Below are 20,180 nucleotides of genomic sequence, written 5' to 3' on the forward strand. Positions count from 1 at the left end.
GGTGGTCAAGAGTGCACCTGTGACGCTGTGCAGGTTTGGGCAGGAAGAGTGCAAGTCTTTGCCAAGCAGCTCCAACCGTCCTCCCTGGCCAGGGCCGCCTTACCCCACAAGCGCAGTCACTGCTGCCACCCACAGCGGCAGGCCTCCTTGAGGTCCATTCTACGGGGACGGACTCCCAAAGCAGAGAGCACCCGGGCAGGTAAACAGCGGAGCCTGCTGGCTGGAGGTGCGACCCACTCCCTGAAGCACACTGTTCCTGGAATGCCTGGGAGTTCAGCAGCCCTAAATGGCAAGTGCTTCTTTGTTGAGGAATAACTCATGTGAAGTGTGACTTGGGGCCTTGAGACACCTGCGTCCACGCGCCGGTGCACCCCACCCTCCCCACCATGGACCTCAGAAGACCTCGTCCTCCATGCTCACTATTGGGAAGGTGGGAGGGTGGGACCTGGGGGTGTCTGAAAAAGCCCCTTTGGACTTGAGGCCAGTTTGGGGGACGTGGCGTCCACCCCCACTGCCCTGCAGCAGCTCTGGTCAGGGAGCGGCGATTGGAAACCAAACCCCAGCCATGCCAGAGCCGCCTGGAGACAGACCAGATGTGGGGCAGTCTGTGAGGGCGCCTGGCAAACCAATCACCCACCGCCAGGCATCCACCCCCAGCGGGGACACCGTTCATTCGTGCATTCCTTCACCCCCCAGGCATGGGCCGTCCAGTGCCTTGTTCGCGGGGCCGAGGCCTGCCCAGGACACCTTCTCCGTCGCCATTTTTGCTCTGGGCTGAAGCAGCTGGGGGTGTGGGTTGGGGGATATGCCAGTGCTGGAACCCAGCCCCTCTCCTGATGCGGGCGGGGGCCCCATCCCGGCTGCTCCACTGCCCAGGGCCTTCCAGGGGAGCTGCACACTCTACACAGCAAAGGCCTCTCCAGCATAGGCCTTACCATTTACCACATAGCCCAAACCCAAATTTACAAAACCTTTGATCCCAGCACAGTTGGTGTCTCACAAAGGGATTTTCGGTAGCCTTTTCATGAAAAGAAATTCCTTCCCCAAGTGCACCTAACAGCCAGTAAATTCCAGGTGCTTGCGGGGAGGACAACAGGAGGGCCTGTCCCTTGCTGGTGAGCGTCCACGGCACAGCTGAAGCTGCTTTGCGGAACAGGGAGACGGCGAGATAGCGAGACAGCTTCCACCTGCTCAGCGATTCTGCCCCTGGGCTCTACCCAGGACAAACGAAAGCAGAGGTTGAGGCAGCAGCATTCACAGCAACTTCCTTAGCAACTGCCCACCCAGGGCTGGACCCAAACAGCCGCCCCTCAGCAGCAGCAGCAACCCCTCAGCCAGGCCCCAGCAGCAGAAGGGAGGGATCTGTGCTGCAAACCGCTGGAGTCCGGACATGCAAAGACTGCAGGCTGTAGGCTCCCATTTGTAAGGAGTTCTGGAACCAGCAACACCTGCCAAGGGCCTGCAGCAGGGACACAGCCTCGCGGGGAGGGTCCAGGGGGCCTTGCAGGGAAGTGGGGGGCATTGTGGGGAGGGTCCAGGGGGCATTACAGGGGTTAGGGGGCATTGTGGGGATTGTGGGGAGGGTCTGGGGGCATTGCAAGGGGTGGGGAGCATTGTGGGGATTGTGGGGAGGGTCCAGGGGGCATTATGGGGGGTAGGGGGCATTGTGGGGATTGTGGGGAGGGTCTGGGGGCATTGCAGGGGCTGGAGGGACATTGCAGGGAGGGTCCACGGGAGCCTGGCAGTGGTCGGGGCTGTGGGCACAGCAGAGCTGTGGTGCTGGGGGCAGCCAGCCATGGACAACTTCAACTAGGACTTGTTAGAGCCGGGGTCTTACTTTTGCTTTCAAGGCAGAAAGGATTTTTGCTGAAATCCCAGGCAGAGCACTCGATTCCTTTAGTGGGTTGTGCTACGCACTCCATTGTCGCTGCCCCTGAACGGCCCCTGGTGCTATGTCCCTCCTACCTGAGCAGACTCTGGCTCCAGCCCCGGACACAGCTGGGATGGCCACGGGGACTCCTGAGGAAAGGGGCTGTCCACACAGCCTGGTGGCTTGGAGCCCCGGGATCCCCACGCTTGGGCTCAGGGTGGGGCTGGATGAGGTCTGAATAAGGGAGTTGGGTGCCAGGAAAGGGCAAGGCCTGGGGAGGGAGGGGAGAGGAGGAGAAGGGCCTCCAGGGGTGGCGCAGAGGGCAGGGGCCATGGGTAGATGGACACGCAGGCCTGGGCCCAGCTCTGACCTCCCCAGCTGCCACACTCTTGCACGCCACATCCTCCTCCTCCTCCAAGGAAGGCGCCCGACAGCCCCATGTGCAGGAGACGCACAACACTCACCACCCTAGGCCTGGCTATGTTTGAGGCAACCATGAAGGCATGAGACATTCAAACTTTTTAGTAGACTGGGAGTGGTGGCTCATGCCTGGAATCTCAGCACTTTGGGACACTGAAGTGGGGGGATCATTTGAGCCCAGGAGTTTGAGACCAGCCTGGGCAACATAGGGAGACCCTTGTCTCTACAAAAAATACAAAAATTAGCTGGGTGTGGTGGCACGTGCCTGTAATTCCAGCTACTTAGAAGGCTGAGGTGGAAGGATCACCTGAACCCAGGAGGTGGAGGCTGCAGTGAGCCAAGATCACACCACTGCACTCCAGCCTGGGCAATGGAGCAAGACCCCATCTTTAAAAAATTTAGTAACCATCCTGATTTTAAAGCTGTGTATACCTTTTAGGAGAAATCTGGAAACGACTCAAAAGTATAAAAAGTAAAAAAACAAAAAACAAAAAAACTACCTAAAATTTCCTACCAAGGGCTAACGCTGTTGCTTTTTTCTTTTCTTTTTTTGAGATGGAGTCTCGCTCTGTCTCGCAGGCTGGAGTGCAGTGATGTGATCTCAGCTCACTGCAACCTCTGCCTCCTGGGTTCAAGTGATTCTCCTGCCTCAGCCTCCCGAGTAACTGGGATTACAGGCATGTGCCACCACACCTGGCCAATTTTTGTGTTTTTAGTAGAGATGGGGTTTCACCATGTTGTCTAGGCTGGTCTTGAACTCCTGACCTCGTGATCCACCCACCTTGGCCTCCCAATGTGCTGAGATTACAGGCGTGAGCCACCGTGACCGGCCCACTGTTGCTATTTTAAAGTGTCCCTGTCAAGCTTGGATGCATACCTGCACACACATGCACCCACACATGCCTACACAGCCATGTGTGCATACAACACAGGGTCCCAGTCACACAGCCACACGCCTACACAGCCATGTGCACACACGACACAGGGTCCCAGTCACACACAGCCACACGCCTACACAGCCATGTGCACACACGACACAGGGTCACAGTCTCACACAGCCACACACCTACACAGCCATGTGCACACACGACACAGGGTCAGTCTCACACGCCACACTCAAAATGCCATACTTTCACCACACATCCACACACACACTCACATGGTGTGAGTGTGACTGGGTATGAGCCTGCGGTGGTGTGTGGGTGTATGCGGTGGTGTGAGTGTGAGTGGGTGTGAGTCTGCGGTGGTGTGAGTGTGACTGGGTGTGAGCCTGCGGTGGTGTGTGGGTATATGCGGTGGTGTGAGTGTGAGTGGGTGTGAGTCTGCGGTGGTGTGAGTGTGACTGGGTGTGAGCCTGCGGTGGTGTGTGGGTGTATGCGGTGGTGTGAGTGTGAGTGGGTGTGAGTCTGCGGTGGTGTGAGTGTGACTGGGTGTGAGCCTGCGGTGGTGTGTGGGTGTATGCGGTGGTGTGAGTGTGAGTGGGTGTGAGTCTGCGGTGGTGTGAGTGTGACTGGGTGTGAGCCTGCGGTGGTGTGTGGGTGTGAGTCTGCGGCGGTGTGTGAGTGGGTGTTTCAAATGAAACATGGATTAAGTCACTCGGTTTCACTTTCCAGCTTCCCTCATTGGCCGTCATGCCTTGGATCTGTCCCGTTAAGGACACTTCGGAACGGAGCTTTGCTCTTCTCTGAAGATACACAAAATCCTCCACCGCTCATGTCATAATCTTTTTACCAACTGTGGAAAATTCCACGGTGCCTGTGGTTTTCAAAGTGATGCTGAAGTGAGCACCTTTGTGCACACATCTTGATGCACGTCTGATTTTCAAATTTCAGATAAAACCCTAGAAGTGAAATGGCTGGAGAGAGCTACAGCAGAGCCAGGGCGCCCCGTCCAGCGCGGTTTCTGCTTTGGTGTTGAGTCGTCCTTTCTGCGTCGGAATTCTGACTCTTGAAGTCACATTTCTCTCTGTGTCTCTGACGGTTCTCGGTGCCAGGTCAGACTTTCAATAATCGTTCAATAACCTTTCTGCTTCTCTTTTTTTTTCAAGGCAGAGTCTCTCTCTGTCGCCCAGGCTGGAGTGCAGTGGCGCGATCTCAGCTCACTGCAACCTCCGCCTCCCGGGTTCAAGCGATTCTCCTCCCTCAGCCTCCCGAGTAGCTGGGATTACAGGCGCCACCACCACGCCCGGCTAATTTTTGTATTTTGATAGAGACGGGGTTTCACCATGTTGGCCAGGCTGGTCTCAAACTCCTGACCTCAGGTGATCTGCCCGCCTCAGCCTCCCAAAGTGCTGGGATTACAGGCGTGAGTCACTGCACCTGGCCCCTGCTTCTTAGTTTAGAATATATTCACTGCTACTTCCTCTTCACTCATTGTGACTTTATACCCGGCATTTACATATGAAATTCCATCTGGGTTTGAGGGTGCTGTCCTCAGTGCATTTTCCCCGGGACAGAACTCCACCTGGGCTGCACCCCCTGCTGGAGGGTTCCTGGTAGAGCCTTTTGGTGCCTAGGAAATGTGCAAAAGAGAACGCAGAGCGAGAGTGCGAAGCAGCTGCCAGGCCTGACGGGCTCCGGGGACCCTGAAACAATGGAGGCTTGGAGGGGCAGGGCTGTGGGTGAAGGTGCGGGTGGGAGTCTGTGGTGGTGTGTGAGCGGGTGAGTCTGCAGTGGTGTGAGTGTGAGTGGGTGTGAATCTGCAGTGGTGTGAGTCTGCGGTGGTGTGAGTGTGAGCAGGTGTGAGCCTGTGGTGGTGTGTGAGTGGGTGCGAGCCTGCGGTGGTGTGAGTGTGACTGTGAGTCTGTAGTGGTGTGAGTCTGCGGTGGTGTGAGTGTGACTGGGTGTGAGCCTGCAGTGGTGTGTGAGTGGGTGTGAGTCTGCGGTGGTGTGAGTGTGAGTGGGTGTGAGCCTGAGGTGGTGTGAGTGTGAGCAGGTGCAAGTCTGCTTTGGTGTGTAAGTAGGAGTCTGGTGGTGTGTGAGCGGGTGTGAGCCTGCGGTGGTGTGAGTGTGACTGAGTGTATGTGGTCGTGTGAGTGTGAGCGGGTGTGAGTCTGCAGTGGTGTGAGTGTGAGTGGGTGTGAGTATGCAGTGGTGTGAGTGTGACTGGGTATGAGCCTGCGGTGGTGTGTGGGTGTATGCGGTGGTGTGAGTGTGAGTGGGTGTGAGCCTGCGGTGGTGTGTGGGTGTGAGTCTGCAGTGGTGTGAGTGTGAGTGGGTGTGAGTCTGCAGGGGTGTGTGGGACCATGTGTGTTCTGGCAGGCAGGGGGCCGGTGCTGCTGCTTACAGAGCTACTTGTCACTGACGTCATTGCTATGGAGGCCCCCAGGGTGGAAGGCAGGTGCGCTGCGGGGTCGCCAGCGGGCGGGGTGATGCGCAGCCAAGGCGCATGGTGACTGGATGATGTGTTGAGGATGGGGCTGGGGCTGGGGGCTGCACAGGGGCGCCCACTGCTGCCCCGTCCACACCCAGGTGGGGGAAGCAGGCACCGAAGAGAACGCTTGCCTTGTGATCTGGGGTCCACTGTGCTGTGTGTGCCCACCTCTGCATCTTCGTGGTTCTTTAACAAGAACCGCGAGGCATTGAAAACCAGAGTAGGGCTCAGGGCTGGGGGACTCCCTCCCAGAACCAGGCGCTCCTCCGGGAGGAACTGCGGTTCCACCTGCCAGCCTTCCAGTGAGTGCTTGTTTTAGCGCCCAGGTCTTCAGGTCTCCCTTCCTGGCCTCTGCCTGCTCCTTGTTTTATGATGGCTTTCCCTGGTTTCCTGAGAGCCTTGCTGCTCTGGTTTCTCAAAATCCATTACTTAGATTTTTTGTTTTTTTGGTTTTTTTTGAGATGGAGTCTCGCTCTGTCGCCCAGGCTGGAGTGCGGTGGTACCATCTCGGCTCGCTGCAAGCTCTGCCTCCCGGGTTCACACCATTCTCCTGCCTCAGTCTCCCCAGAAGCTGGGACTACAGGCGCCCGCCACCACGCCCGGCTAATTTTTTGTATTTTTTAGTAGAGACGGGGTTTCACCGTGTTAGCCAGGATGGTCTCGATCTCCTGACCTCGTGATCCACCCGTCTTGGCCTCCCAAAGTGCTGGGATCACAGGCGTGAGCCACCGTGCCCGGCTGTCCCCCCCGTTACTTAGGTTTTATTTCTTTTCTTTCCTGGCCCTGAGTCATTCACCCCTTGTTTTGTTTTCTCTTTTATCCAGGTGTTTCCCTCAGCCCATGCTCACATGCACACGCGTGCCTGTGCCACCCTTTTCTTCATGTTACCCAGCCCTGCCCTGAAGCTCTGCCTTTCAGGGGAACTCTGTCCGCATTGGCCCCATGGTGACATCTGTGGAGGACACACGTGGTTGTAGGCGCTTGTGTGGTCACCTCCAGCAACTGTGTCTCACATCATGGGGACCAGCCCCCTCTCCAAACACAGGTGGGAGGAGGGGACCCACTTCCTGCCCCTTGGGGACAGCAGGTGGCCGGCTGAGTTGGGTGGAGGGTGGCACTGGGGTGGTCTTCTCTGGGGCGTGGGGCTGCAGGGCCCCTCCTGGGACCCGAGTCTTCAGCTGTGTTCTAACATGGAATCCAGGGGGTCATGGATGGGACCATGTTGCTCCAGAAATTCCTTCCTCTGGAGGAATTTGGCTCTGAAGACGTGGGGGGCCTTCTACAGAAGTGGGGGGTCTCCTGGAAAAGTGGGGGGCCAGGAGCAGTGAGCAGCTGCCATGATACAGCCGCTGCCGGTCACCACCCTGGGCCCCACGCCGCAGGCAGGTGCTCAGCGCAGAAGCTGTGTTGGTGCGGGCAGACCAGAAGGCGGTAGCAAGAAGTTAAGCGTGGAGTCTCCCCACGTCCTGTGCCCCGCTGTCTGGGCTGCTGCTGAGAGTCTGCGTGTCAGGTGAGGACAGTGCCAGCTGGAACTGCCAGGGACCAGCTCTGGCTGTCAGATGTTTAATTTTAATTTTGCTTCTCTACAAAGATAGCAGCTTTAGGAATCAGGCTTGGGTTGAGAAAGAGAAAGCACCTCCAACCCCCAAAACTCTCCTTCTGATCAGAGATGCTGTGAGGATGCGAGGCTGGGGTGCCTCCTCGGAGCCTCTGGAAGGGGCGTCATCAGCCCTGTCCCACCTCCGCGGAGTTACCTGCTCCCCGGGTGATTTTAGCAGCAAATCGCTGTTTCTTTTCTTTTCTTTTCTTTTAGACAGGGTCTCACTCTGTCGCCCAGGCTGGAGTGCAATGGCGCAATCTCAGCTCACTGCAACCTCTGCTGCTCAGGTTCAAGCGATTCTCCTGCTTCAGCCTCCTGAGTAGCTGGGATTACAGGCGCCCGCCACTGCACCCAGCTAGTTTTGTTGTATTTTTAGTACAGAAGGGGTTTCACCATCTTGGACGGGCGGGTCTTGTACTCCTGACCTCGTGATACACCTGCCTCAGCCTCCCAAAGTGCTGGAATTACAGGCGTGAGCCACCGCGCCCAGCCTTCTTTTATTTTTCTTTTGAATTTTAAAGATCAGATTTATTTGGAGAAAGCAAAAAACCCACAACCCAAAGATGGGATTTTACATCTAAGACATCTCCCAGATTACAATCTACAGATTACAAATCCCAGATTACAATCTACAGATTATGAACCATTTTCATAGAAGATATTTTTGTACACATTTTACATGTATTCAGGAGTGGGACGTACATCCGTCTCTATTTCAATTTTAACAGAGGGACAAGGTCGGGGAGTGGGATCTTTTTGTTTTTAAGGTAAAACACTCACGACAGAACTCGCACATTCAGGGACACAGTTCTGTGGCACTGGCTCGTTCAGTGTTGCCCAGCCACCGGCGTCTAGTTCCAGAGCACTTTCGTCACTCCAGGGGAGACCTGCAGGCATTGCCCCTCTTCCGGGAGGCCCTGGGGACAGGGCTGCATGCTTATTCCCGACGCCTGTGACAGTCCTGCCAGCAGAGCTGTGCTCACTCCACTGACGGGCGGGCGCTGGAGGGACCGAGTGGGCATGACCCCTGCCCCAGTGTTCAGATGGAGCCCCAAGGGGCTGGTAGTCTGGGCATGGGGTGGGGAGGGGAGGGGAGGCTGGGGGAGGCTGTGCAGGGTCCGGGGCCTGGGCTGGGGGCTGGAGGGGGACAGTCGCCAGAGAGAGGATGGTTGGCCAAGCTGACAGCAGTGGCAGGAAGTCTGTCCAGGAGGCAGCGGGGGTGAGTGGGGCAGAGACTGCCAAGGGTACTGCGAGGCGGGACCTGGATTCTGTTCCTGATCAGACCCAAGCCAGACGTGGATGAGAGGCCAGGGGGCCTGTAGGTGCGGTCAGTGACCCTGGCCTCTTGCGTTCTGCACCTGAAGCCTCAGGCCTCTGCTGGGCAGTGCCTTCTGCCTGCTCCCCCCTCAGCCCACGCTGCCAGAGCCTCCCCTCCTGGCCACCTTCCCTGCCCCACATCAAGTGCCAGACCAGCCGCCTGCACAGACCTCAAAGGCAGGTGCACCCCCCACCCCAGCCAGACCCACAGGCTCCTCCTTGAGCTGCCGGTGTCATCCTGGGGGTCCTGCCCAAGGATGCTCCCACCTGATCCTCCCACCCCTCAGACGTGGCATCCCCCACCCTGAGGCAGGACACGGAAGCCAGTTGAGGGTTGATTGTTCCAGTGGCAAAGCCATAAGGGATGGAGCCGCACAGGCAGGGACGGGAGCAGCGGGGACGCTGGCTGAGTGGAGGAGGGTCCCCGGGGGCGGCAGCCGCGCCATGGTCTCCACACGGGCCGGGCACTGGTGCCTGCTGCCCTCGGTGATGAAACCGTGGTCTCCAGAAGCCGGGACTGGACTGGAGCCTCCTGGAGACCCTCAGGGAGGCGGGTGGGCGCTTCTGGGCATCACTGGGAGGGCACTGAGGGGAAGCAAGCAGGACCTTTCCGGAAGGGGACTGAGGAGGAGGGGCAGGACCTGTGATCTCGGAGTGGGGGGCTCTGTGGAGGGGCTCCCGGTGGTGGCTGAGGTTTTGGGGCCCGTCCCCGCCTGGACTCCAGCCGCCCCTCCGCTTGCTCACGCCGGGTCCCTGGGACTCTCCAGCGCAGGTCCGGCCGGGGCCGCCGGGGCCAGCACGAGGCTCTCCGTGGGCTGTGGGCTGCAGGAAGACAGGGAGCGGCCGGAACCGCGCTGGAAGCGGGCGCGGGGCTGCAGGGAGGGAACGCGCCCCCGGACTCCGCCGCTGCCCGGGCTCCGCACGCGGCCGCGTAGGTGGTCGCGGTAGTTCCTGGTGAGCAGCGTGTAGAGGAAGGGGTTGGCGCAGCTGTTGCCGTAGGTGAGGCAGGTGGTCAGGTAGTTGACGATGCGCGCCGTCCGCGGCGCCAGCGGGGCCTCGCGGTACTGGGCGAGCAGCTGCCACAGCCAGAAGGGCAGGAAGCAGGCCCAGAAGAGCAGCACGATGCCCAGCACCAGGCGCAGCGCGCGCGCCCCCGGCCGCCGGGCCCGCTTGAAGGAGGCGCGCTGCGAGCGGCGGTAGGCGCGGGCCAGACGCGCGTAGAGTAGCCCGATGAGCAGCCCGGGCCCCGCGATGCTGGTGGCGAAGAGCAGCGTCAGGTAGGCGCGGTGGGCGCGCGGGCCCCAGGCGGGCAGGCACAGGCTCTTGGGGCCCCGGCGCACCAACCGCATGGCCAGCATCACGGGCAGCGTCAGCAGCAGTGCCAGCAGCCAGGTGCCCAGCGCCAGCAGCTTGCGGTAGCCCTTGGGGCGCTGCACGGTGTCCAGCGGCCGCAGCACCGCGGCGTAGCGCTCGCTGCTCATGACGGTCAGCGTGAAGATGCTGGCGTGCATGGTCAGGAAGTCCAGGCTGAAGAGCACGCGGCAGCCCACATCCCCGAAGTGCCACTCCTTGGTGATGTAGGTGGCCACGATGAAGGGGATGCTGAGCAGGTACAGCAGGTCAGCCAGCGCCAGGTTGACCACGTAGATGTACATGGAGGCCACCGCGCGCAGGGAGCGGCAGGTGACCACCAGCGTGTAGGCGTTGCCCACCACGCCCACCACGCCCATGGCTGACAGCAGAGTCCCAATGGCACCCGTGGCCACCAGGTCCTCCAGGGAGCTGGGCTCCGTCGGGCTGGCCCAGGAGCTGTTGAGGGTTGCGTTGGGGCTGCCAGGCGGCTCCGGCACAGAGCTGCCGGTGGCGGCCAGCCCAGGGAAGCTGCTCCGGGACTCAGGGGTCAGTGCCATCTCTGACCCCTCAGGATCGGCTCAGGGCTGGGCGGCCACGCCCTGAGATGGGGCGGGGGCACCTGTGGGCAACCAGCTCAGCCTGGGGGGAAAGAAGCCTGTTAAAGATGCAAGTCAGGCAACCCCATCTGCTCCCACGAGGCCACTGTGAGAGCCGTTCCCAGAGTCACGTGGGCCCCCCACTGCCCTCCGACTCCTGAGGACTCTCTGGAAGTCACCAGCTCTGCAGGAGGACTCCAGTGCCACCAGACGAGCTGCCCCAACCCCCTCCCCCACCCCCACATGCCCCAGCAGGACCCCTGCCCCCACCTCACTGTAGGTCCTGTGGCCTCTGGGATGGACTGGGCTTTTCTGAAAGCTGGAACACAGGAGGGCAGCCCCTGGGGCAGAGGTCAGCAGTGGACAGAGCTGGGAGTCCTGGGCTCTGCCTGCCCGCCCAGAGCACCCCCCAGGCCTCACTTTCTTATCTGTGCACAAGTGGGGCCCACTTACCCCTGAGTCCTTTCTCGTTTTTTATTTCACTTGTACATTTTTAAAAAGTTTTCTTCAGATTGCAAAACTAGTAGCTACTGACTTTAAAAGTGCAAATAGAAAAACATGTAAGGTAAGGAAAGAGGGCTGTGCAATCTCCATTTCTCATACAGGGAAATGAATTCGAGATGGATTGCAGGCCTAAGTGTGAAAGGTTAAATCAATCAGTCAAGGTTCTGGAAGAAAACGGGAATACTGGTATGACCTTGGATGGGAAAAGATTTCTTAAAAATGAACAAAAAATACTTGCAATAAAAGATTGAGCAAATGGGTTTCATTAAAATTAAGAACTTTACCGGCCGGGCGCGGTGGCTCAAGCCTGTAATCCCAGCACTTTGGGAGGCCGAGACGGGCGGATCACGAGGTCAGGAGATCGAGACCATCCTGGCTAACCCAGTGAAACCCCGTCTCTACTAAAAAATACAAAAAACTAGCCGGGCAACGTGGCGGGCGCCTGTAGTCCCAGCTACTGGGGAGGCTGAGGCAGGAGAATGGCGTAAACCCGGGAGGCGGAGCTTGCAGTGAGCTGAGATCTGGCCACTGCACTCCAGCCTGGGCAACAGAGCGAGACTCCGTCTCAAAAAAAAAAAAAAAAAGAACTTTACCAAGAAAGTGAAATCATAAGTCACAGGCTAGGAGATCTTCAGAAAACATATATCAGGCAGGTTGCAGTGGCTCACGCCTGTAATTCCAGCACTTTGGGAGGCCAAAGCAAGTGGATCACCTGAGGTCAGAAGTTCAAAGCCAGCCTGGTCAACATCTCGAAACTCCGTCTCTACTGAAAATACAATAATTAGTCGGGCATGGTGGCACATGCCTGTAATCCCAGCTACTCGGGATGCTGAGGCAGAAGAATTGTTTGAACTCGAGAGGTGAAGGTTGCAGTGATCCAAGATTGAGATTGCGCCACTGCACTCCAGCTTGGGCAACAAAGCGAGACTTTGTCTCAGAAAAAAAAAAAAAAAAAAAGACAAAAAGCTGGTAAGAAAAATATAGGGGGCCGGGCGCGGTGGCTCAAGCCTGTAATCCCAGCACTTTGGGAGGCCGAGACCGGCGGATCACGAGGTCAGGAGATCGAGACCATCCTGGCTAACCTGGTGAAACCCCGTCTCTACTCAAAAATAAAAAAAAAAAAAAACTAGCCGGGTGTTGTGGCGGCGCCTGTAGTCCCAGCTACTCGGGAGGCTGAGGCAGGAGAATGGCGTAAACCTGGGAGGCAGAGCTTGCAGTGAGCTGAGATCCCACCACTGCACTCCAGCCTGGGCGACAGAGCGAGACTCCGTCTCAAAAAAAAAAAAAAAAAAAAAGAAAGAAAGAAAAATATAGGGAAGAACCGCAAATTAGTAAGGAAAAGACAACCCATCTGAAAAAAAGAGACCAAAACCGTGACTGAGGACTCCCCGAAAAGGACACCCACGCGGCCAACAAGCAGGGAAATGCCAGTCATGGCCACAGAAGCCCCTGCGTGCTGACAAGGATGAAGGTGTGAAAAGGCAGACATCGTTGTCAACAGGCATGGGGGCTGCGGGGGAGCTGGCCCCACCGTTTGCTGTTGCTGGGAACCTGGACTGCGCTGCCGCTTTGGAAAACCATCTGCAAGACTTGCAGAGTTGACAGCCTATACCTTCTCACCCAGCAATTCCACTCTTAGGTTTGTACCTTAGATAAAGGACTGCCAATGTCCAGAAAATGACAAGTGTGCGAAAGTTCACGGCAGCTTGACTCCTGAGAAGCTGGAAACAGCTGGAATGTCCCCAGTGGAGGGGGCAGGCAAACTGTGACATGAAGCCAGTGAAGAAGGAGTCACGCTGAGGTCAGCAGCCTGGAGGAAGCTCACAGAACTGTGGTGGGCAGAAGAAACACAGGAGGCTGCCTGATTCCACGAGCCACGCTGAATTTAGGCCGAACACTCATGGCCGCACAGGGAGCAGTCTTGGCTGGGATGGGGCGGCATCAACAGGTGGGAGCGCTGGGGGCCTTCCAGGGCCTGGAAATGTGCCCTGCCCCCGCTTTCCCACTAGGCTGGGTAGCTCCCCTCCCAGCTCCATCTGTCCAGAGGACCCTCAACCCATTGCTGCCCCCACCCGGGGCGTTTCCAGAGCCCTCACCCAGGGGATGGCGCAGAAGCCGAGGGGGCACCGGGCTCCCCAGTTATGTGCGAGCCCGAGTCACGGGCAGGGGGACAGTGGAGGCCAGGCCGCGCTCCAGGGTCGCCAGGAGGGAAGGGGAGGGGCCCAAAGTTCCCTGGCTCGGGAGAAGCCGCCTCGCTGGACCCCGCTCCCAGTGCCCAGGGTGGGTCCCACCGCGAAGCCCCGGCCCAGCCCCGCGGAGGGCCCCGGAGGGCACAGGCCCCGCAGTCCCCGCGCGCTTCCGGGCACCCACGGAGGACCCACCTGCCTCCGGTCACGGAGCCGCCAGACCTGCCCGCCGAGCCTGGGGTCGCGCGTCCGGGCGGCCGCTCCCGCAGCGGGGCCGCGGGGAGCTTTGAGAGACGCGCTCCCCTGTCCCGGAGCAGAGGGGCCGCGAGGGGCTCCGCGGTGGCCTCGGCTCCCGGAGCGCACGGCAGGGGCGCCCGCCAGTCCCGCCGCCAAAGCCGCTCCCCGAGCCCCGCGCCGGGTCCCTGCGCCGCCGCCACCTGCCCGCCGCCAGCTGGGAATGCGCCGCGGCCTCGCGCCAGCGCCCGGTATTAAAGTAACGCCGGCGGGCAGCAGGCGCGGGGAGGACGGCGCTGGGGCCCTGGGGGGCGGCGCTGCCCGCGCGGGGCGGGGAAGACGCGGGGGGCGCGGGGCGCAGCCGGGTCCGCGAAGGGTCCCAGGAGGGTCTCACGTCCGCGGCGCGAAGCTGCCTCCAGCCCCTCTTGGGTTCTCCGCCTCCAGCCTTCGCCCCTGCGCCCCTCACGCCCGTGTTTTCAGGGCACGGAGCCCGGAATTCTCCGTGTCCACCAAGCCCTGCACCCGCCCGCGCGCAGGTGGGGGGCGGGAACACCCCTAAACCCCGAGAGGGTCATAGAAAGGAGGTAGGGGAGGGATGGAGTCACCCACGCAGGGGGGGACGGGCTCTTTGGGGGCCCCGACGACCCCCGCCCCCATTGCGGGTCTCCCACAGATGCTCTTAAAAGCCCACGCAGGCCGGGCGCGGTGGCTCACGCCTGTAATCCCAGCACTTTGGGAGGCCGAGACGGGCGGATCACGAGGTCAGGAGATCGAGACCATCCTGGCTAACACAGTGAAACCCCGTCTCTACTAAAATAATACAAAAAACTAGCCGGGCGAGGTGGCGGGCGCCTGTAGTCCCAGCTACTCGGGAGGCTGAGGCAGGAGAATGGCGTAAACCCGGGAGGCGGAGCTTGCAGTGAGCTGAGATCCGGTCACTGGACTCCAGCCTGGGAGACAAAGTGAGACTCCGTCTCAAAAAAAAAAAAAAAAAAAAAAAAGCCCACGCAGCCTCTCCAGGCCCCGGCAGGGACTCGTGGCGGCCACATCCACGGAAGTGACACTGGGAGCTGCAGGGCCCCGCAGGGTAGGAGGAAGGACCCCACGGCCTCACCCTTGAGCCCCTGAACTGGGTGCTGGCCCCCACTCGGTTTCACTCGCTGCTAGGAGGTAGGATGTGGGCCGCCACTCATGCCGGACCACTGAAAGAAAGACGCAGAACATTGATCAAATTAGACTAGAGGAGACGCTGGAGAGCTGTGAACACAGGGGTCTAAGGGACCCCCAGCCAGGAGCTGGCCTCGCCCACTCCACTCCGCCCGGGGCTCATCTGCTGCCTGAGGACGGGGACCGGCCCCTGCAGCTGAAGGGGTTCTGCTGGGGGAGAGGAGGTGGCCAAGTGTGAATGGCAGAGAGGCTCCTGCAATGAGCTGGATCCGGGGGAGCCCCAGATGCCCACCAGTCCCCTGCGTGGGATGTTTGCCACGTGCTGGGGAGGCGAGGCTGGGCTGGAGAGGGCGGCAAAAGTCCCTCTGGTCTCCCAGCGTCCGCTGGGCAGAGCCAGGGTCAAGCAGTAAGAGTTGATTCTCTGTGGGCTGAAAACAGCCGAACCGAAACCAACCACAGCTGCAGCTTCTGACCCGACAGGGGAGCAGCTCATCCTGCCTGTGCGCCGAGGAAAGGAGATGGGAGGCTGCCTCCGACGTGATGGTTCTGTGAGAGCTGATTACTAAGCTGGGGTCCAGGGGCTGGGGCTGGGGAAAAGCACTCAGGACCCAGAACGCCTGCTCCAAGAATTAAATTTCCAAAAGCCAGCTGCCGAAATGATCTGCTGTCACCTCAACCAGTTCACCGAGTAGCTGCTGAAATGACCTGCCCTGACCCTAACGCCGGTTTTTTGTTTTATGTTTGTTTTTGGTTTTTTTTTCTTAGATGGAGTCTCGCTCTTTCACCCAGGCTGGAGTCGCAGTGGTGTGATCTTGGCTCACTGCAACCTCCACCTCCCAGGTTCAAGCGATTCTTCTGCCTCAGCCTCCCGAGCAGCTGGGATTACAGGCACCTGCCACCACACCCAGCTAATTTTTGTATTTTTAGTAGAGATGGGGTTTCACCATGTTGGACAGGCTGGTCTCAAACTCCTGAGCTCAGGTGATCTGCCCGCCTCAGCCTCCCAAAGTGCTGGGATCACGGGCGTGAGCCACCGCGCCTGGCCTCCAATGCTGGTTTTACCACCGAGGCCACTTGCCAGAGTTTGCTGGTTCCCCAGAACTACCAGGGCCAATGGGCTTTCTTTCAAAGCAATAGAAAACATTTCTCTTTCCAATAGAATTCCAATTTTCTTTTGTTCTTGAACATACCAAATTGAAATTCTTCCTAAAATTAAACATTAAAGATTTGTCTATATATTTTATTTTGACTTTGACAGTTGCTATGTATAAAATGCTTCAGCAAGGAAATAATAATCTGATTATTATTTATGTCACATCTCATGTCAGTAGAAGCAGGTCCATATGTGACACAAGTACTGGAATTAGCAGACCAGGAGTTTCTATTTTACAAAAACGATTATAAATATAGTAAAGCAAGCAGAAGAACCTGGGCGACATGGATGAAAAGATGGAAATTTTCATCAGAAAATGGGGGCCTATTTATTTATTTGAGACAGGGTCTTGCCCTAAAGTCTAGCCTAGGCTTGCCCAGGCTGGAGTGCGGTGGCATGATCATGGCTCACCACAGCTTTCTTTGACTTCCTATCCTCAAGCAATTCGCCTACCTCAGCCTCCCGAGTAGCTGGGACTACAGAGGTGCACTGCTACAGTACACTCAGCTAATTTTTGTATTTTTTGTAGAGATGAGTTTCACCATGTTGCCCAGCCACTATGCCCAACCCCATTTGACTGTTTTATTAGAAATTCCAGGCTGGGCACTGTGGCTCACCCTGTAATCTCAGCACTTTTTTTTTTTTTTTTTTTTGAGATGGAGTCTCACTCTGTCACCCAGGCTGGAGTGCAGTGGCATGATCTTGGCTCACTGCAACCTCTGCCTCCCGGGTTCAAGCAATTCTCTGCCTCAGCCGCCCGCGTAGCTGGGATTACAGGTGCGAACCACCACACCTGACTAATTCTTTAATTTTTAGTAGAGATAGGCTTTCACTATCTTGGCCAGGCTGGTCTTGAACTACTGACCTTGTGATCTGCCCACCTCGGCCTCCCAAAGTGCTGGATTACAGGCATGAGCCACCAGGCCCGGCCAATCCTAGTACTTTTGAAAACTGAGGCAGGAGGATCGCTCGAGTCTAGAAGTTTGAGACCAGCCTGGGCAACAAAGTGAGATCCCCCATTTCTATTTATAAAGAAAAATTTTAAATGGTGAAGGAACTAATGTATACAGTGGTCCATTGCCAAGACAAAGTGCCTTGAATCGGCTTAGGTCAGCAAACTACAGAAGAACAGAATATACTAGGCCCCAGCTTGGATAGTGGATGCCTGCTTGTCGGCCTCACCCACTCCCCTCTTAAGCCCCTCTTAGTTGCCCTCACCCAAATCAAAGAAGTTTAAGGTGAAAGTTTACTAGCCTGCAAAATAGCTTGTTTGGTATATTCTTATCAGCCTGCCCAGCTACTTGGGTCATAAGTCAGATACTTAAAGAGCCCCTGAGCTGACTAGGATTGCAATGCATTGTGGGCTGCAACAAAATGCAGCAGGACAACCCTAAAGAAAACACCTACAGCACCTGCCCAACAACCAATAGGCACATCTGGTGGATTGTGACCCCCCCCCCCCAGAGTACCCAGCCTATGAGGAACCTGGGGAGGGACCTGCCCCTCCAGCCCCTGCCCAACAACCAATAGGCGACAGGTGAGAAGACTGTGACCTCATAGTACTCAGCCTATGAGGAACCCGGGGAGGGACCTGCCCCTACAGCCCCTACCCAACAACCAATCAGCGATGTCTGGGAAGACTGACCCCTGCAGTACTCAGCCTATGAGGAAACAGGGGAGGGATCTGCACACTAGGGGATAAATTGCTTGTTGAAACTTCTGGGTGTGCCTGCCCACCAGACACCCGATCTTGCAAGACCGTCATTAAAAGTCTCGCTTTCGCTGTTCTCCAGGTCCCTGAGTCCATTCTTTGGATTTGAATGGATGAGTTTGTTTCTCACACGGGTCAAATGGACATTTTATAACTTTAAAAGTATAGTATCTAAAATTCAGAAATCACAGCAGAAGAAAGAATCAGTTAACTTAAAGGTAGGTCAATAGAAATTATCCAGATGAAGAAAGAGAAAAGAATGAAAAACAGAAAAGCATGTGGAACCACACCATCAAATGATCTGATCTACATGTCACTGGAGTCCCCAGAACAATGACAGAGGAAAACGGGGCAGGAGCAATATCTGAAAAGGCAGTGGCTGAAATTTTCAAAATTGATAAGCAGTGTCAACTTATAGACATTAGAATTTTAGTAAATCACAAGCAGGAAAAAACTAAAAGCAAACCACTCCAGCACAGTACAGTAAAAAATTCTGAAAACCAAAGGAAAAAATTCTGAAACCAGAAACTGCAAAAATTATTGAGATTTAAAAAAAAAAAAGACAATACATTCAGGGAATAACAATAGGAGAGATGGCTAGATCTCCTCAGAAAACCATGGAAACCAGAAGAGAATGACCTCTTTAAAGTACCAAAATAAAGGATTTTAACCAACAATTTATGTACAATAAAATAAAGATATTTTCAGACAAAGCTAAGAACATTTGTGGCAGCACAAAATATACTAAAGGAGCTCTCCAGGCTTTCCTTCTGCTGACAGAAAATGACTCCAGATAGAAACTCGGAAGTGCGTGGAAAAATGAAGTGCACCAGGAAAGTAAATACGTTTGTAAATTAAAAATATGAGGACTGTCACTTTGGGAGGCCGAGGTGGGCAGATCACGCGGTCAGGAGATCGAGACCATCCTGGCTAACACAGTGAAAGCCCGTCTCTACTAAAAATACAAAAATATTAGCCAAGCGAGGTGGCAGGCGCCTGTAGTCCCAGCTACTCAGGAGGCTGAGGCAGGAGAATGGCGTGAACCCGGGAAGCGGAGCTTGTAGTGAGCTGAGATTGCGCCACTGTACTCCAGCCTGGGTGACAGAACGAGACTCCGTCTCAAAAACAAACAAACAAAAAAATATGAGGACTGTGCAGCAACAGCTCTGGTGGCACACGATGATGATGACACGTGGAGATGAATATCCACGACAACAATAGCACCAGGTCTCTGGAGAAGGGTGAGTGAAATTACACAGTTGGAAAGTTCTTTGTTATTGTGTAAGGCCAGGTGCGGTGGCTCACACCTGTAATGCCAGCGCTTTAGTGTAAACTGGCTCTGCCTGCCTATGATTCACTTTATGGACCATTAAATCATAAATCATAATCATAAAGCTCCCATTTTCCACAAATGTGACTTCTGAAGCTTTACTCTGCACTTAATGGGTTCATTATGTTTTGCAATGATAATTTTTCTGAAATAACTACTTTCCAACTGGATTACTAAATTCTGTAGAAAATGAGGTTCCACAGACGGAGGTGGTTTCATGGCGCTCTTTTCAGGTGCCCATCCAGCCTGATGTTTGTGTTTTTCAGACTTGAAGAGGGTGCTTTGTTCAGAACCCACTCCACCTCCCAGGTGCTCAGAGACCAGAGGCCCATTCTGCCACAGACACTGGGGTGGAGATGCTTGATGAAAATAAGGGAACGTGGCGGGGCGCAGTGGCTCATACCTGTAATCCTAACACTTTGGGAGGCTGAGGTGGGAGGATCGCTTGAGCCCAGGAGTTTAAGGCCAGCCCGAGCAACATAGTGAGACCCTGTCTCTATAAAAAGAAAATAAAAATAAAAATAAATAAGGGAATAAAAGTGAGGGTTGGGGGCAGCTAGGCTGAGTGCAGCCCAGATGGAGTTAGGGAACCTCATGAGGGGCAAAGACTGGGCCGTGCAGAAATGGCCAGGCCCTTAAAGCCCCAACTAGAGCTCAGCCATCGGCCATCAGCAGCCTGGGATCCTGCCCAGGGGGCGTGGGCCCACTTCATTACCCAGAGCTGAGGACTCTTTCTTTTGGAAGGAGGTCCCAGGGGGACACCCCTGCAGGGCCTCCCACCTCTCCCAGAGCACCTCTGCAGTTGGTGGTTTCACTTTACTCTTCCAGGAGACACTTCCCTTGATGCTGCTGTTGGTATTTTCCCTTAATTTCGACCTCAGGCACCACAATTTCCCCAACCTTGGTCTCAGACACCGCCAGATATAAGACACAGCTGGAGAGATGCTAACATAAATCAAACCAATTAGAACCTGCACGGGTCTCCAGCTGGCGGCGGCCCTATTAATTAATGGAGAGCCTCAGACATCTGAGCAATCACAGGTGATGGAAGGGCTGAAGCTGGCAGGAGACAATGTGGAACTCAGAGCCCTTCCCCTGACTTAAAATGTCCAAGCTCGGGAAAGCTCAAACGTAGGGAGAGTGAGAACCGTCCAGTGCACATAATAGTCTTTTCTCAGAATCAACTTTTGGGGGCCACCTGGGGGTGCCAACCCTACAGCCTCCCTGGCCCCATGAGGCCACTTGAAAGCTGGCTGACCTTTGGGAAAAGGCTCCAGTTTAGGATTCAAGAAACCTCACATCCTGAGTGAAGAGGCTGGATGCAGAGCTCTAGAAAGCCCTTCCAGGGATTCCAAAGATTGGAGTCA

At 56.3% G+C, this 20,180-nt stretch overlaps 1 protein-coding gene across 1 annotated transcript; it reads right to left on the reverse strand.

Moving 5' to 3' along the window:
• Window positions 1–9,075: 9,075 nt before the first annotated feature.
• Window positions 9,076–13,591, reverse strand: UTS2R (urotensin 2 receptor). The gene is made up of 3 exons (XM_010354368.2): window positions 13,414–13,591; window positions 12,680–12,861; window positions 9,076–10,571 (listed from the first exon to the last, which is right to left on the reverse strand). Exon 3 carries the CDS (start codon window positions 10,487–10,489, stop codon window positions 9,320–9,322), a length of 1,170 nt encoding a protein of 389 aa, XP_010352670.1. The 5' UTR covers window positions 10,490–10,571; window positions 12,680–12,861; window positions 13,414–13,591; the 3' UTR covers window positions 9,076–9,319.
• Window positions 13,592–20,180: the final 6,589 nt, after the last annotated feature.

Source organism: Rhinopithecus roxellana, chromosome 19 (assembly GCF_007565055.1).
Source record: "Rhinopithecus roxellana isolate Shanxi Qingling chromosome 19, ASM756505v1, whole genome shotgun sequence".
Classification (NCBI taxonomy): Eukaryota; Metazoa; Chordata; class Mammalia; order Primates; family Cercopithecidae; genus Rhinopithecus; species Rhinopithecus roxellana.

What these genes read in the sequence shown, in the direction of transcription:
- UTS2R (XM_010354368.2), bottom strand. Translation starts at nt 10,489, where the DNA reads ATGGCACTGACCCCTGAGTCCCGGAGCAGCTTCCCTGGGCTGGCCGCC.